General features: G+C 49.7%; 4 protein-coding genes across 4 annotated transcripts; 2 read left to right on the forward strand and 2 right to left on the reverse strand.

Annotated features, from left to right (window-relative positions):
• Positions 1–302: 302 nt before the first annotated feature.
• Positions 303–593, forward strand: ANOM_003687 (uncharacterized protein; the record flags this gene model as incomplete). The annotated part of the gene is made up of 2 exons (XM_015548944.1): positions 303–494; positions 552–593. 2 exons carry the CDS (start codon positions 303–305, stop codon positions 591–593), a joined length of 234 nt encoding a protein of 77 aa, XP_015409781.1.
• Positions 594–2,262: 1,669 nt separating this feature from the next.
• ANOM_003688 (TPR domain protein) lies at positions 2,263–3,267 on the forward strand (the record flags this gene model as incomplete). Its single annotated transcript, XM_015548945.1, has 1 exon — positions 2,263–3,267. The coding sequence occupies one exon, from the start codon at positions 2,263–2,265 to the stop codon at positions 3,265–3,267; it is 1,005 nt and encodes a 334-aa protein (XP_015409786.1).
• A 265-nt stretch (positions 3,268–3,532) lies between these two features.
• Positions 3,533–6,322, reverse strand: ANOM_003689 (uncharacterized protein; the record flags this gene model as incomplete). The annotated part of the gene is made up of 1 exon (XM_015548946.1): positions 3,533–6,322. The coding sequence occupies one exon, from the start codon at positions 6,320–6,322 to the stop codon at positions 3,533–3,535; it is 2,790 nt and encodes a 929-aa protein (XP_015409787.1).
• A 1,110-nt stretch (positions 6,323–7,432) lies between these two features.
• Positions 7,433–11,515, reverse strand: ANOM_003690 (putative hydantoin utilization protein A; the record flags this gene model as incomplete). The annotated part of the gene is made up of 1 exon (XM_015548947.1): positions 7,433–11,515. The coding sequence occupies one exon, from the start codon at positions 11,513–11,515 to the stop codon at positions 7,433–7,435; it is 4,083 nt and encodes a 1,360-aa protein (XP_015409805.1).
• Between the last annotated feature and the right edge of the window lie 4,453 nt (positions 11,516–15,968).

Genomic DNA, 15,968 nt, shown 5'->3' on the forward strand with positions numbered 1-15,968 from the left:
TGCCGCGAGCTGGGCATTGTATGTACATACAACAGGTCGGGGCTATACTGTCTATCAGGCGCACCATTTGATCAAATACGACAGTCGATCAACATCCTCTCTGTAAGTCTGTTCAAGCTGTACTAATAATATACATCTGTTATGAGACATTCGCGTCTCCCCAAATATATATAAGGGAGGTCTTCTCCCCTGAGCACGACATTCATCTCATCTATAGCAACATCAGCAAAGCACAGCTCTCAATCATTCAATCATCCAACATTCTTTGAGCATATCTATATACTACCAATTCTTCCCTCAAAATGAAGTTCATCTACACCGTCCTCCTTGCCGCCGTGACCGCCACGGCCACCGCTCTCCCTGAACGCCTGGAGACCCGTGTCTGCGGTAGCCCCATGTGCAGCAACTATGTTGCGCTGGGTGCTGCCAATTGCCCACTCGATTGCATGTGGGGAGACTGCACCAAGTACCACTGCGAGCAGGAGGGCTATGATGTAAGTGTCTAGAGTGGTATAAAGGACCTGAGTTGTACATTGCTGACGTGAGTCTAGGTTATCTGTGGAAAGAACGGAGACAGCTGTGTTAAGGTCTGATGGGATGGAGGGTGGAACGACTTGAAGGGAGGAGGGTTGGGTACACCGTGATGCGAGACGGAGGTTGTTATGTTTGGGGTGATTTGTTGTTTAAAACGATGTTACTTCCTGCTGTCCTTACTTAGAAGAATGATGAGTCTTTGGATATATCATATAACCTGTTATCTACTGCAGGGCCTACATCGAGCTAGCTGGAGCAATCTCCCAGTAAAGCAGTCTATTCACTGTACAATCAGGCTTCGGTCGAGGAGCTGGTGAGTCTAAGAATAGGTATCATAGCTCAACATTTAGTCTTGACAACGAAGGTGCATAATCGGGGTAGTTTCCCTTGGATCCAGATCAAGAGTAGTCTAAGTGTTCAATAAAATAAGGCCATTGTTCTAAATACTAGTCCCGTTCTCTCACTAGCTGAGATGCACCATTCTCTAGTGATTAACTCCACAGCCACCACCTCACAAACGACTGTCGTTCGATCGCATCACCTTTTCCAGCTTCAAGGCGCTGTAGGACTCCGTCTACCGTGTCATATTTGCTTCCCCTCTTCTTGAACGTATTAATGGTCTATACGTTCTTTGACTTGCGGGTAAATTGGCGATAAAGGGCTGATCCATGTTCCTGAGGTTTGCTTGCCAACCTTGACAATCAAGAGTAACTTTAGCTCAGGATACCCAAGATGATGAAATATTTTGAAACTATGTCCGTTAGACCACTTTAAAATCCTCCGTCAATTTTATTCTATGTCAGCTTTTCTATTTTTCAATATTTTTGCCCCCAGTGATTGTTGATCGGATTCCCTATGTGTCCCTGGTTTTATTCAGCAGAAGCATTATCTTTTTCGAACGTAGCTCTAACTTATAGCAAAGTGGAGTCGTACTAAATAAATTATTTTAGAATACAATAAAACTTAGTTAGGATCTGGATCACTCGAAATACAAACCTAATTGCTGATTCCTGGTTCGACTGAGACACTCAGCAACCACGGAATAAATAGCTTAATTATACAACACAAAGGTAGTTGGATCACTGAATGAAGCGTTGCTCTACCAACTGCAATAGCCAGCTTGAGCTTCTGTTATGGAATTCTTCTTGCCTTGTGAACAAAAGTCCAATACAGAAAGAAGATCTGCAACTTTATCTTGCCATTTGATGTTCGTGTGATGGGTCCAGGGAACGGGTACTAGGGCTCGTATTCCACGTAATTCCTCTCCTAACATCCGCGGAACTCCCGTATTGGGAGATTCAGATCGACGTGTTCTATTGGTAGCGCACTGATCTGTACGAGGTGATCGCCGTTGCGGAAAGTCTCGATGCATTCATGTGGTCCCTGTTTCTTGCTACTTAAGACACGCTTCTTGAAGCTTTATTCGTTCCTCCTTCTGTCTTTTTCTCTCTTTTCCGTCCTCTTTCTTTTAGTCTTTGCTAAATTCGCACAATCACGGCATATATCGACTTTTGCCAGAAAACATCTCTGTACTGCCGGGAAAGATATCAACATAGCAAGTCGGAGAGTATAGGTTTCCAACTACCGGACTCGCATTCTCATTCTTGTTGCCCAAGGTAGCCCTCACTGGTCTCTGTCCAACGGGACCATCATTTCCAATACTCATCTCAAGGTCGCATAATGACTTGTTGGTGCAGAAGATCAAAACCAAGTAAAGTGTCAGACACCATGTCTCCCCCGAGTGAAATGGAGAATACCAGGTCGATGCTGCAGAGCCTATTAGCGGAATGCGACGAACTAGTAGAAGAGAACAGATGGGCCGAAGCGCGAGAGAAACTGGACCAGGCCATCCAGCTATCAGCGCAGCAGCTGGGGCCCGACCATGAGGACACGCTAGACACAAAGGCGATTCTTGCCTACCACCTCCGAAGGCACGGTGGGTGTCAGGAGGCCGAGCAGATAGATCGCGAAGTGCATGCTGCTCGTGTGAGGGTCTGTGGACCGGACCATACTGAGACGGCTAAAGCATTGAATAATATTGCGCTGGATCTTAAGGGCCTTGCTAGGTTTGATGAGGCGTTTGATCTCGAGGAGCAAGCGTTGGACATATTTATGAAAGTGGAAGGGGAGAATTCCCGAGCGACGCAGACGAGCATGAATAACTTGGCGAATAGCTATCACCAGCAGGGGCGTTTTGACGACGCCGCCAGGTTGCATGAGAAGACACTGGAGCTTCGCATAAAGACACTGGGTCGAGACCACTTTGAAACAATCATGGCTATGGATCTGCTTGGTGTTGACTGTCGAGAGCTAGGTCAGGTGCAGAAAGCTGCAAGGTACCAGGAGGAAGCGCTCGAGATTGCAACAAACAGTCTGGGGGAAGCAAATGAGACTACGATTCGCTGTTCGATGAACCTAGCATCAACGTACCAGAAATTTGGGACGGCCGATGGACAGCAGAAGGCATTAACCTTGCTGGAGCGGGCTCTGGAGTCATCCCGCAGGGCCCTTGGTGAAGAAAGTCCAGAGACGGTGGGCACCATGAACAATCTCGCTGTGGCGTATGTTAGAGCGGACAGACTAGACGACGCTTACCCCCTGCTGAAGGAAGCCTATGATATTAACCGAAAGACTCTGGGTCCAGATCATCCGAAAACCCGAGCTGCGGAGGGTAACTATAACTATGTTATGGAGAAGCTGGGGTTAACTCAGGCTAGCATATTTGCAGTCTGAGTATGGGTTATTTTCTTTCAGTGCAAGATAGATCGAATAGGGGATATTGGCAGCCCTATTTGGATGAAGGGACCAGAACTTGTCACTGTTATAAGAGCACAGTATATTCAATGGTCGAGAATAATTAACCTAGGAGCTTCCTTGGGGTTATGACAAGGTAGAGGAGACGTAACGCAGATAATGTGTGGATTGCAAACAAATAGATTACAGCTTGGGCACATGAGAAAATAAAAGGTGCTTCTATATGAGGCAATATCTCAATCTACTAAACGCCATAAGGGGATTGTGTCACGGCGTCTCCAACGAGTGCCAGGTCCTGGATAGCAGCCAACCCATACTGGGCAACAGCATTTGTCGATATCCATGTAGCTTCATCCACTGGAATGAGCACAGCGCTTCCATTGACACGCTCTGAAACCCAGGGCTCATCAGCAGTAAAACCATCAGTATTGTTGTAGAACTCCTTCCAAGCTCGCTCAGCCACAGTCACATTGTTGCTGTGCTTCGCATAGTACGCCGTCAAGCGCGAGTGGCCCTGGATCAGACTGATACCGCTGAACGATTCCCCATAGCGCGCCTGCTGCTCCGCCTTCGTTGCGCCATAGTAGTAGCAGTAATCAAGCCAGGCACTCTCCAGACCTTCCGGTGCCTCATCGCCCCAATACTCGAGCAACTCGGAAACAACCTCTGGCATGCCAAACACAGCGTTCAAGTGGGAGATAGACACAACACCCTGATTGTTCGGATCGGTCGGGGGTGGGAGCAGCGTGCCGTTGCTGATCGCGTACAAGCCCTCTCCCGTGACGAAGCCGTTCTTGAAACTGGCGATTCCTTTCGCCGTACCCGTCAGCTTCTTCTTGGCCTCTTGCCAGCGAGGCCCACGTCGCTCCCATTCAATCAGCCAGCCAGCAGCGAGGCCAGCCCAATCTGTTCCAAGAGAGAATGCAACAGGCTTGCCTGGCTCAGGTGTCCAGCCATCCGTTCTCACCTTCCTCTGCGGGTCCAATATTCCGTACGTCTTGTCGGCGTCGATTGCTTCTTCCAACAGCTCACCCACTCGCTCATCGCCACCAGACAAGTAATAAAAGTACTTCCTGTACTGAGGCTGGGCGATACGCACTTGCTTGGCGCTATCGGCGAAGTGCTGAACGCCATGTCTAGTGCCGAGACCTTTCCAGTTGCCGATATGATACACATCTACCTCACCAGTGTGACGAGTCAATGCCTCTGCAAACCGGTAAATATCTGCCCGTCCGGTCCGCAGGAAGTACTGCCAGAAGAACAAGTCAGGGGATAGCTCGGAGTTGTCCCACGCGTAGCCACCAACATCATAGCGCCAAGTATGCCTGTCTTCATCGTAGGTGTGCATGATATCACCATAGTCTAAGAAACCATACCAACGACGGGCCTCAACCTGACCCTGGTAGAACTTCGCAAGGAAATCTAAGTGGTTTTCGATCGTCGAAGCCTTGTCATTTGATGTGTCTGGCAGTGCCCAGTAGGACCCAGCTGCCTTGGTTTCCTTGATATACTCGGGCTCCGGTACTAGAACTGGAGGCTCATTGATATAGCTACCCAAAAGCGCCAAGTTGTCACTCTCTGGGGTGGCATCAAACGCGTGGAGGAAGATTTCACTGGTTCGGGCAATCCCATAAGGTGTGTTGAATCCGGGCTCATAGTCTTCGTAAGTGATTTCGAGCGCATCGGTTTGCTTTTCATAAGTGTCCTGTCCCAGTCCATCATGGAATGGTCTCAGATCTAACGGTGCTGCTTCAGGGCTATAGAGCCACAAAGTGATCTGACCCTTGTTGGCACCAGCATTCGTGATATCCAAGCCTGCAGGATACCTCTTCCAGAAATCGCGCAGGCCAATCGCAAGTCCACCTTGCGTGGCACCACCAAGATAAGCAAGTCCGGAAGATCGCGTGCCGCCCGGGATGTTGATCCAAGCCTGGCCAGGCTTGGTTCTTTTCTTGAGGGTAAACCCATCCGGTGACAACTGGCTCAGCTTGTAATCGTTCCAGACCGGAATCCACTGCATGCGAGACGAGACTCTTTCATCCCACGTGCTGATATTGGGTGTTACTTTGCCTTCATATTGCGCGGAGCGGACTTCCTCACCGGGGTCACGGCGCAAGCCAGTGATTCCTTGAACGGCTTCATTGAGATAACCGCCATCCACACCGGGTAGTCGGATGTGGCGGTTATACAGCTCCTCGCCTTCAAGGGGAACCTCGAACTGGATTCCAAGGCCAGTGATAAAGTCTTCCTCTGGCTTTCCATCGAAGACAATACTGTGAACCACCCTTATAGAGTCCGAATTTGCATAGAAATAAAAGCGTAAAGAGAACGGAAGCCAGTCATCGTGAGCGCCACTACCAGATGTTTGGTGTTTTCCCTTCACCGTGACCAAGGTACGAACGGCGTTGTCCTTGCTGACAGTCACGTTCTCGATATTGCTTTGGAAGTTGAAATAGTTGATAGAGGCGTTCGCCCGCGCTGAAACATCCTCCGCTACTCCGGACTGGGTATGGAGCACGAGCTTTCCGTTCTCACCAACTACCTTGCCACTAGATGTCGTGATAGAACCCACAATGATATTTCCTTGTTTCGGGAAAGAGGCCGTCAATTTACCCGTATCAACCGTGATCCCGTCGGCTTTATTGGTCACCTTCACTCCCGATGATGCGCTGGAATGGTTCGAAGCCGGGTGTCGCGGAGATGTCGAGGCGCTGACGCGATATTCGCCGTCAATGGTGTCAAGCGGTGGAATAGCGTGCCCAGTCCACTTGATTGAGCCATCACGCCAGTAGCCCGTTACCCACGATTGAAGCGGAATTTGCTCATTTGATTGCCCGGAAAGACTAAATTGCGTGTCGTTGGATCGGTACTTGCCCTGGGGCCACGGAAGGCCGAACGTTGTCCCAGCATGATACTCCGGAGCATCGCCGACCCAGTGAACCTTGACGGTATCGGCTGACCTACTTTCCGAGGGTCGTGAAAGTGCTTCACTGGCTAGCGCTCCGAGAGCGAGCCAGAGAGATGGCCGTCGCATTGTGGAAACGATATCGAGAGTACACCACCAACACCGAGAAGGGTTCGACTCGTAGTCGGTTATATGAAGCACCGGGTAGAATTCATCATCTTATATACCCGGCATGGAGCTCCAATGCGGAGCTAGAAAGAGGCCAAGAACCTAGTACAAATTCGCATCTCGGTAGCGCAATGAGAGGAGCGTTGCAACCATGCATTAACAAGTTAAAACATGACATGGACAATAACCAGCAAGCTCGGACTAGTTTCAGGTCAAAAGAAATAGCGAGATCCGCTCGAAGGAAGCGAGCGAACAAGAGTTCATACCACGACGTGTAAAGTAACATCATTGGTGGCCGTTATGTGGTTTAATTTTCCGTAGTGAAATTGCATTATTTCCCTGCGGTCTAGCGACAGCTTCAGGATGCCCGGCGGGCAGTGCTTGCAAGGGGAACTAAGCATCACTCTCTCCTGCCAAGCATTCCCCCCGCATAATTCGGTCCAAGATCACCCGAACGTTCTCTCTGGTTTGCCAATAAGCATTTCCTATGAGGATCTCGTAAGTGGCTTGCTGTTTGGAGAAAAGGTGTTTCCTGAACCCGAGTCAGGTCAGTGCGGTTGGTAGTCTACCATCCCTAGTCATCAGGAACACGCGTGGGCATGGGGCACTAGGAAACTATTGTACACGTTTAACAAATTCTCGTTAGTAAAGCTTTTCTAGCCATAGACAAATCTTACAATACGATTATCGCCCTACAGGGTTGCGAAGAATATTGAGAGCCGTCACCCTGAGCCTGTCCATGCGATTGCAAGCTGGAGGGCAATACATGAAGCACCGACATTTGGAAGTAGTACAATGTACTTGAAGGCACTCTCGCTGGCCAAGCGGATATTAAAATCTTTCTCGGGAATTTCGGATCAGCTTTGGGAGGGGAGGATGGCATTCGCCATGGGGAGTAGAGTATGAGAACGGACACGAAGCGGCTATTTATTCCTGCCATATTTGCCTTTGTCTATTTGGCTTCTCCAAGTGAACCTTCACATTTTGATGGGAAATTAGAAGGCTTGTGCCTTCAACAAAACATCGTGGCACCTTGGTATATCAAATATTTAGTAGAGGCCCACGGCTCGATCAGTTCAACTCCCATCCTTTCACCTCCTTCATCCGTGTAAACCAATCCCTAACATGAGGGAGTCCAACGTGGGGCCCGTATGGATCCAACTCCCACTGTGGGCTTGGGGCAGGGAGCCCTGTCTCTCTCAGGCACGATTCCCTGAGTTCCTCCATGGAGCCGCCTCGGTCGTATTCTGGGACAGGTCCTAGCGCATCCCGAGCATCCTTCATATTCTTCCTCAAAGCCACAGTTTCCTCTTCACATACAGTAAAGTCCTGAGGGTTGATCACGACTCCATAGTTATTCCGGGCCCCGTCGATAGTCACCAGTCTCCGGCGAATCTCTAACGCGACTTTCTCTGCAGGTCGGGTCAGTGGATCTCCCAGTCCGCCACCACCCCATGTCACCCATTCAAGCAGGTCATCGGGATCCACTCGAACATGGTCGCATTTTGATGGAAGTATCTCAACGGGGGGATTTTCTCGAGACTTCGAGAATCGGTACAAGATCTTCCGTGAACGGGAGCCCGGTTTACCACCTCGAATTCCCCATGGCTTTGTAAACCAGCGGTCATCGTGCAGACTGAACTCTCCGCGACATAGGAACCGATAGAGTGTGCGTTGCGCGTTGCCACCACGGTAGTAGCCGGGGCCTCCGCTGTCTGGGACGCTCTCGTTGGCTTCGATGCGCAGTGGATAATTCAGTTCAATGCTTTCTGTAGGGATCGACTTGATAGCCGGGAAGAGGCAGTGACAGTCGAGTCCATCGCCTGCATTACGAGCTGGTACACCACCGAATCCAATTTGATATAACTGATACCACTCCCCGTCGGGCTTGTATCCAGAGTAGAAGAAATGCGGCGAGTCACTGAAGCCAGCCGCCGCCGCGTATAGTTGATTCTTCTTTCCGATGAGTGCCTGCATCACATCCATTGTCCTGCCCAGAAGATGTGTACGGCAAGAAATAGCTGCTGGTCTAACGGGCTTCAGCACAGTGCCCTCGGGGATATAGATGTCAATGAGGTCATGGAAGCCATCATTAATCACGGTACCAGGTGCTGCTGCCGCAATCATGTAGTACCCGATGAACATCTTGAACATGGTCTCTGACAAGTAGAAGTTTATACTGTGCTCGCTCTGAGGCGATGTTCCGCTCCAGTCGAACAGCAGCCGATTTCCTTCGGTCTTCTTCATCGTGCAGGTAAGAGCCCAGGGGCCAACACCATGGCCGTCATCGTCCACGAAGTCGGTAAATGTGCATGGCGTATCATCAAAGTCCGTTTCAATTATTGTAGCCATTCCTGTGCGATTACGAAGAAGTAGCTCTGAGCATGCAGCCAGGTAGATTTGAGATCCAAATCGCATAGCTAGCTCACAAACCCGACTGGCGGCAGTACGACAGGCGGCAATGATTGCCATCAGGTCTGACCGGTACCAGTCTGGCTGACGTGAGTTACGACAGAGTAGGTCAACCAGGTCGGTGTTCATAACCCCCTTGGCGTAGAGTTTGACGATGGGTATCTGGACTCCGTCGTCGAAGATGGATGTGGCGTTGATAAACATGCTGCCTGGGACCATACCCCCTACATCAGTGAGATGCCCGAACTGCGACGCCCATCCAATCAAGCTACCCTCGAAGAATATGGGCAAGAGGACAATAACATCGTTCAAGTGCGTCACTGCTCCTTCAATCATGTAAGTGTCGTTCGTGATGAAAACATCGCCTTCATGTATGGGTCCTTTCCAAGCCTGGAGGAATTGGGTGATAAAGCTGCCGAACTGGCCGACAAGCATCTTGCCATCTGCCGTGGTTATTACGTTGAATTCATCCTGTTGCTCGCGGATTGCTGGTGACATGCTACAACGGAGCATGAGTGTGTCCATCTCACTTCGGATCGAGGCCAGGGCAGATGCTACCAGCGTGGGGATCAACGGGGTAGATCGAACTGTTTCCTCGGCCTCTTCGGCCGTTTGGTCCTTTGGTCGCTCTTGCTGCAACTCTCCATCTGGGCGTATCAGAATGTTGCCTATAGCATCTATCTCTCCATAGCACCCGGGCAGGATCAGAGTATTGCTGTCCATTTCGGTGATGATGCAAGGGCCCTGGACACGTACGCCCTGGTAGCTAATCTTTTCACGATCCCAGAGTGTAGCCTGCAGAGTCTTGCCCTCAATAACGATGTCTTTCTTGGCCACCATGGCGTCAGCCGGTGGCGTATTACTTGTAGCGCTGTTAAACCGAGGAAGTTCAATGCTTGGGGAGGCGTCAACAGCAACCACCTCAAGCCGCATAAGTTCCAGTTCAAAACTTGGAAGACAGTACTTGAATTGCTGCTCATGCAGCTGGTCGAACCTTTCCTGTAATAGTTCTTTCCAAGGCTCATCATCAAGGGATAGGTCGTCGCGCTGTAAGTCCACGGTCAAGTTCAATGCCTGGCCCTTATACCTGAGGTCGACGTGGTAGCTGATGTTAAGCTCCATAGAGTGGCCCCCGTTAGAGCTTTCCATAGTTGCCCTACATGCTGTTTCTAGCTCATCAAACCGGGCCTTCACCTCCCAGGGCAGTGTCACGGAGAGCAAACGGATGTATGACGATGACTGGGAATGGCTCAGCCGGGTGGTAGCATCCCCAAGCGCACATAGGGTGCCCGGCGACGGAGGGACGATGACTGGCCACGCTCCAAGAAGCTTTCCTACTGCGTTGGCATGCAGTGGCCCGGCACCACCAAATGCAACGAGGGCAAAGTCCTTGGGGTCATAACCCTGTTCAACAGACACCAAGCGCAATGCCCCGTACATGGTTTCGTTAACGAGGTTTATAATATCTTCAGCCGTCTGGGTGACGGTGAGCTTCATTTGAGAAGCAATGGTCTCAACAGCGGCGACTGCAGCCTCAACATCGAGCGTGAATTCACCTCCCAGCAGCTTTTCAGGTAGGTATCCCAGGACTAAATTCGCGTCTGTCACAGTGGCTTCGACTCCTCCTTTGCGATAACAAGCCGGTCCCGGACTTGCGCCTGCACTCTCTGGCCCGACTCTCATTGTTTCCGTAATGTTCATATACTTGGCAATAGAGCCTCCTCCGGCCCCGACCGTTCGAATATCTACAGCGGGCGAGCGAACAGTCAAGTCTCCCACCACTGTCTCCCGACGGAGGCGAGGCTTTCCCTGATATATCAACGCGCAGTCCGTTGACGTTCCACCCATATCGAACGTGATAAGATTTTTATACGGCGTATTGCGCGTCACAACGTCCGCCACACCCTGAACTCCTCCTGCTGGGCCAGACATCAGGATATTGACAGGAAGCTCGCCGGCCAGGTCCAAACTGGTCAGACCGCCGTCTGACTTGAGGATACGGATCGTATCCCCATCATCTGCCAGCAGATCCCGCAGGTTGCCCAGGTAGCTTTGTACAACCGGCTTGACGAGAGCATTGGTACAAGTCGTCACTGTCCGCTCGTACTCCCCAACCTCTCGAAGGACATCACCAGAGCAGATGATCGGAATATCAGAACCAAGCTCCTCACGCACGATGTCCGCTACCAACAATTCATGCGCATTGCTACAGTGAGAGTTGAGTAGCGAAATCGCCACAGCCTCTGGTCGGTCTTCCCTCCATACCCTCAACTCCGCACGCAGCGCGGCTTTATTCACGGTAAGAACTGACTCGCCATTCACAGACATGCGCTCTTGACATTGAATCACACGCTCTAGGGGCACGATCGGCTCCGGCGGAGTGTAATGTAACCAGGCACCCAGACCTCCGGGAATTTGGGAGCGACGAACAGCCAAGATATCTTTATGACCTGCAGTGACGATCAGGCCGGTCCGTGCGCCTTTGCCTTCTAGAACAGCGTTTGTGGCGCTGGTTGTGCCATGGTGGATGAATTGGAATTTCCCGTCCCAGGAGTAGCGATCTTTCAGTTGCTGTCGAACTTTCTGGATGCCATTCTTGATCCCGATGCTTTGGTCCTCAACCGTCGTTGGTACCTTGGCTCTTGCGATCTGTCCGTCGGGCGTAAATGCGCATATGTCAGTAAATGTGCCTCCTACGTCCGCTCCTAGTCGATATTCGCCATGCTCGGTGGCAGAGGACATTGTGAAAGCTCAAAGTAACGTCTCTACACAAACGGAATAAAATGCCTCAGCGACCCTGCAAGGTAACCGTATTTCGGCGGATACGTCAGGGTTCGTTCGGACGCAGAACATAAGCCCACGAGGCAAATCGTTAAAAATAGCACAACGGAGGCCTCGCACGGCAAAATATAATAAGACACCCCTGGGTTTATGTTGAGGGAAAAAATTCCTCATGGTTGAGGTCCCTGGCGTATTCATGTCTCAGGGCGCCTTATAATCTCTGAGTTATAGTGTGAATGCTAAGAAGTTAGTTCAAAGTTCCCCTCCAATACCGCTGCTGCATACTACCCTCCTTCACAGGATGATGCTACTCTGGACCCGCTCTTGCTTGGTAGGGACACCAAGTTCTGACATGGTCAATCCTGGTTGAGTAAATCCGGTGTCAGCCAAACCCACTCACGGCGGGGACGCGACAATCTTAACTTATCCTGACCTCAACTGCACAATCTATCGGCCTTTCGAGGAGCTGACCCACAAACTGGGTTTAGGCATTTTTTCTGGGGTGAAACTGTTCTGCGGCATTACCATATGGGCATCTTAGTAATTCTAACGTACCTGAGCTTTCTATACGAAAGGATACAGCCTGTCATATCCACCGTCAGAGTTGTATCTAAGGTGGGGCGAGAGAGGATAAGCGCAATCCATCGTGTCACCCACTTTCGGAAATCCAGAAATCCATCGACTTGTTAGGCCTTCCATCTCAGTATTTATAAAGTAATAGTGCTTCTCTTGGACTGGCCAAGTACAGTGATGTGCGGTCTTCGAATTTGTTTTCTGTCTGGTGTGAATATCTAGGGCAAAGCTGAACCCAAATATAAGTTCACTACGTCATCGCTCTAACATAAAACAACATATAGATCTACAGACCATACAGTGCACGTAATTTATCAATTTGCCTATTTTTTTAAAAATAGGCTCTGTCATTTTCAAGTTTTTTTGCTCTTTTCTGTTTTGTCTAGAAAATTAAAGAGACATTCAACTCGAATTTCGTGGTTCTCATGTAGAGCCCGGAGAAGCAATCAACCCAACAACTCATTGACCCAAACTCCGATAGTACCAGACTATCACATTCTATGGACATAGTTCTGGTCACATTCATTGTGGCTTGTTTTCATTCATCAAAAAATAGTCCTTCGTAGAAGGGCGAGGGCGTTCTTCAGAATCTGTACCCTTCACCTGACGCTCCTCATCCGCAATCATTCCAACTACCATAGACATCACAGCGTTATAACAATCCACAAAGTGTCGATTATACCAAATCCCTCCGCGTTGCATATGTTCGTTATCTCCGTGCTGAGGATATGGTGACATATAAAGTGGTCTCTCTTTGTCCCAGTCAGACCGAACGTCTTTCTTGACACATATCCTAAGATTCGCAAACATGAACTGCGGTTTTCCTTTCTCGCGCATCTCCTCTATCTGTTCGAGGGACTTGTATTTGCCCTTCGCACGCTCGTCTTCGTCCACTTAAGCCCCTTTGACCTCACAAGCCAGAAAGATAAAATCATAGCTACCAGGATTGTCAGGAGAAGTTCGCTGAATATTGGCTCTCCACGTCCTGAGATATTCTCGTATCCTGGTGAGGTACTCGAGGCCCCTTTTACTTTCTGTAAAAACTGGAATAATAATTTCCAGGAATTTGTATCCGTCTGGTGCCTCAGGACTAGATGGCTCTGCCATGATTGCAAGAACGTGGAATGTTGAGAAGTGAAGAAGGGTGAGTTTAGATGATGATCGGGTGTTGTAGAGCTCAGAGAGCAACTTACCCATGGTATATAGGCCTTCCTGGCGGTATCTAGCAAGCACAGTTACGTGCGCCTCTCTCCTTGTCACCATCCTAAGCACAGAAGTTTTCATTGATATCCGATGCACTCTGAGAAAGACCTTTAAGTATGGTCATCAGGAGGCGGACTCAAAACACTCCTGGTATAGCTCATTGCACGATGAGACGGCCCTGTCGATGTACAGTTCTGTCTGATAATCGATATCCTTTGTGCAGTGACAGGCCTGATACCAATTCGCCATTCAACAGGCAAAGATTCCTTCTCGCAAAGGAAAGCGCAGCTTGAGACCAGGGTACTCTATTCATTATGTATAGGTACCTCTCAAAGATCAAATCCTTAGAACCGCGCGTCGCCTTTACCAGTGTATAGCAGGTCGAACGTTTTCACCACAAGTACAGGAGGAAGCTTTGCTATTTTCGGCATCTAGAACAGTCGATAGGTGCAATGAAATGTCAAATCCATTCAGTAGAAACCGTTAGACGTGGAAAGGGTGCCTTTGTTCCTCTGCCAGGGGTTGGCTCCCTTGGTATTGGCACTCATTCAAATGGTCCAGATTGTAGTTCTCAAAGGTCATCTGTGTGAGGTGCGCGTCGGCGATGGGCTTTCCTTTATTGAGAATAATAAGATCAGACTCTTCATCAGACAGGGTGGTATAAGGAGGTAGCCACCTTTATGGTCGATTGTGTGATTGCCAGCACGGTCAAAGTAATCGTATCTCAACCCTGGTTAGCACACGTTTATCCTTGAGGTAGTCGTCCACTGCCATGATGTGGTTCGAGGCTATGCATCTTCATCATCGAACTAATTGAAACCGACATGTTGAACTGCGTCGTTTCCCTCGCTACTCTGTGTAAAGAATCAAAAATATCGCAAAGCTTCAAAAAAGTCAGGTGTCCTGAAAGGATACACTTTTTGTCAGACAGCCGGATTATCTCCGGCAGCAGAAGGCTATAAATAAACCATAAGATCGATACAAAAGGTACTTATGAGTACAGCGTCGGAGTTAAGAGTATGTCACAGGCGCTGTGAGCTCGTGGTTCTATTTCTCAATCTTTAACCTCTCCAGGAGGTGCGAAAGCTAAGTCCAGTATGATTTGAGCTGTACAAAACAGATAAACCCAGTCGCTACGAGGCCTTTGACAACCATCCAGATACATTTCCCCTGAAAAACTCATTGTTGGCTTGTCGCACAGATATGTATCAGCTTCCAAATTCTTCAGGACGTAGGGTAAGATCAGATCACGGGATGGTCTAGCCCCAATGTCGCTGAAAGGCATGGATACACAGGGACGTAAAACATCAGCTACACTGACCGCAAACCATCGCACCGGTCAGGTTAGACCGTTACCACCCAAGGTCGTGTACGTCCCTGGCCCACTGCCCCCATTCCTCAAACAGCTAGAGTTGCAGCTCTGCCGTCTCCCTGAATCCCATACCCTCATGCAACAGCGTTGAGCGGTTATTGGTCCAACGGATCTATGTAGAGCGATCACTGCGGATATGCGATATTTTTGTACGGTGTATTCCAGACAGTGTCTCAGATGCTATCTTCGAGCGACACGGTCAAGATCATATGAGCCAGTTATGTTGTCCCGAGAGAAACACGAGCGGTGAAAGTGTCATACTAATGTCTCACAGCGTCGCTGGATTCCTCTGCCAAGATTGTTGGATGCATAGGACAAGCAACACACTGGTGACTTGGCATCAGGTAATACGGTAGCCACCTTGCGTGGGCCTACAGAGACTAGCAGCTTAAAGTTGTACCGACCGGGTATATCGCAGCGCATGGTTGCATATCCGCCCTGAGAGCAACAAAGACATGGGCACCGAGGATTGCTCTACAAATACACATTCCACGACATCTGGATGCCTAAGCCGCGATCCTGGAGACAAGCCTACATGCTGTAGGGCACTAAATACAGAAATGCAACCCATGGGAGTAGCAAACTGGAGCCTAAAGTTTCTTCTGATGCGGTTGTTGCGGCGAGAGTTATTGGATCACGTTGAAACCCAATCTATCCGATGCACTGCTGTGTAACTGAACCACAGAGGCCTGCTACAATGGGCCGCGCGGAGTAGCAGTTCTAAGAAGCAGTTCTACGGTTCATGTCAAACAAGACACGCACGTCATTGGCTTTCCGAATGTTCTAGCTTTCTGGGCTCGGCGAATCCTTGTAGGGCAGGTTGTTGGAGAACCAGTGGAATTCCACCGAAAGGCAAAAGCCATTGAGGCAGTGGTCATATTTTTGGTAATTTTATACATTGGTCGAAGCGGATAAAGCCGATAAAATCTGACATAATCTGCACCGCCATTCCTGCACAATGGTCAAGGGCACCGCCACGCCGCCACCATAACCGAGGGAAAAACTCCCAAGACCAAAGTCCCGACACGGCTCATCCCAACAAACCTTCCCAGGCGCAGGAATCCCGTCAAAATAACCTAATTAGCTCGTTAGGCGAGATGAGACCAACAGAGCCAAGACCACCAACGTCATCCTTTACAGCAATCAGGACTGGATCGCATTACCCACCGCGCAGACTGGACAAATGCCAAGTCCACAAAAACCGGGACTGGCGGACGATCGTCCTTTCATTCGGTGGCAGCCTGGAGCAGTGGTCCTGGGGCGAGA

Source organism: Aspergillus nomiae (assembly GCF_001204775.2).
Source record: "Aspergillus nomiae NRRL 13137 chromosome Unknown contig00043, whole genome shotgun sequence".
NCBI classification, from domain to species: Eukaryota; Fungi; Ascomycota; class Eurotiomycetes; order Eurotiales; family Aspergillaceae; genus Aspergillus; species Aspergillus nomiae.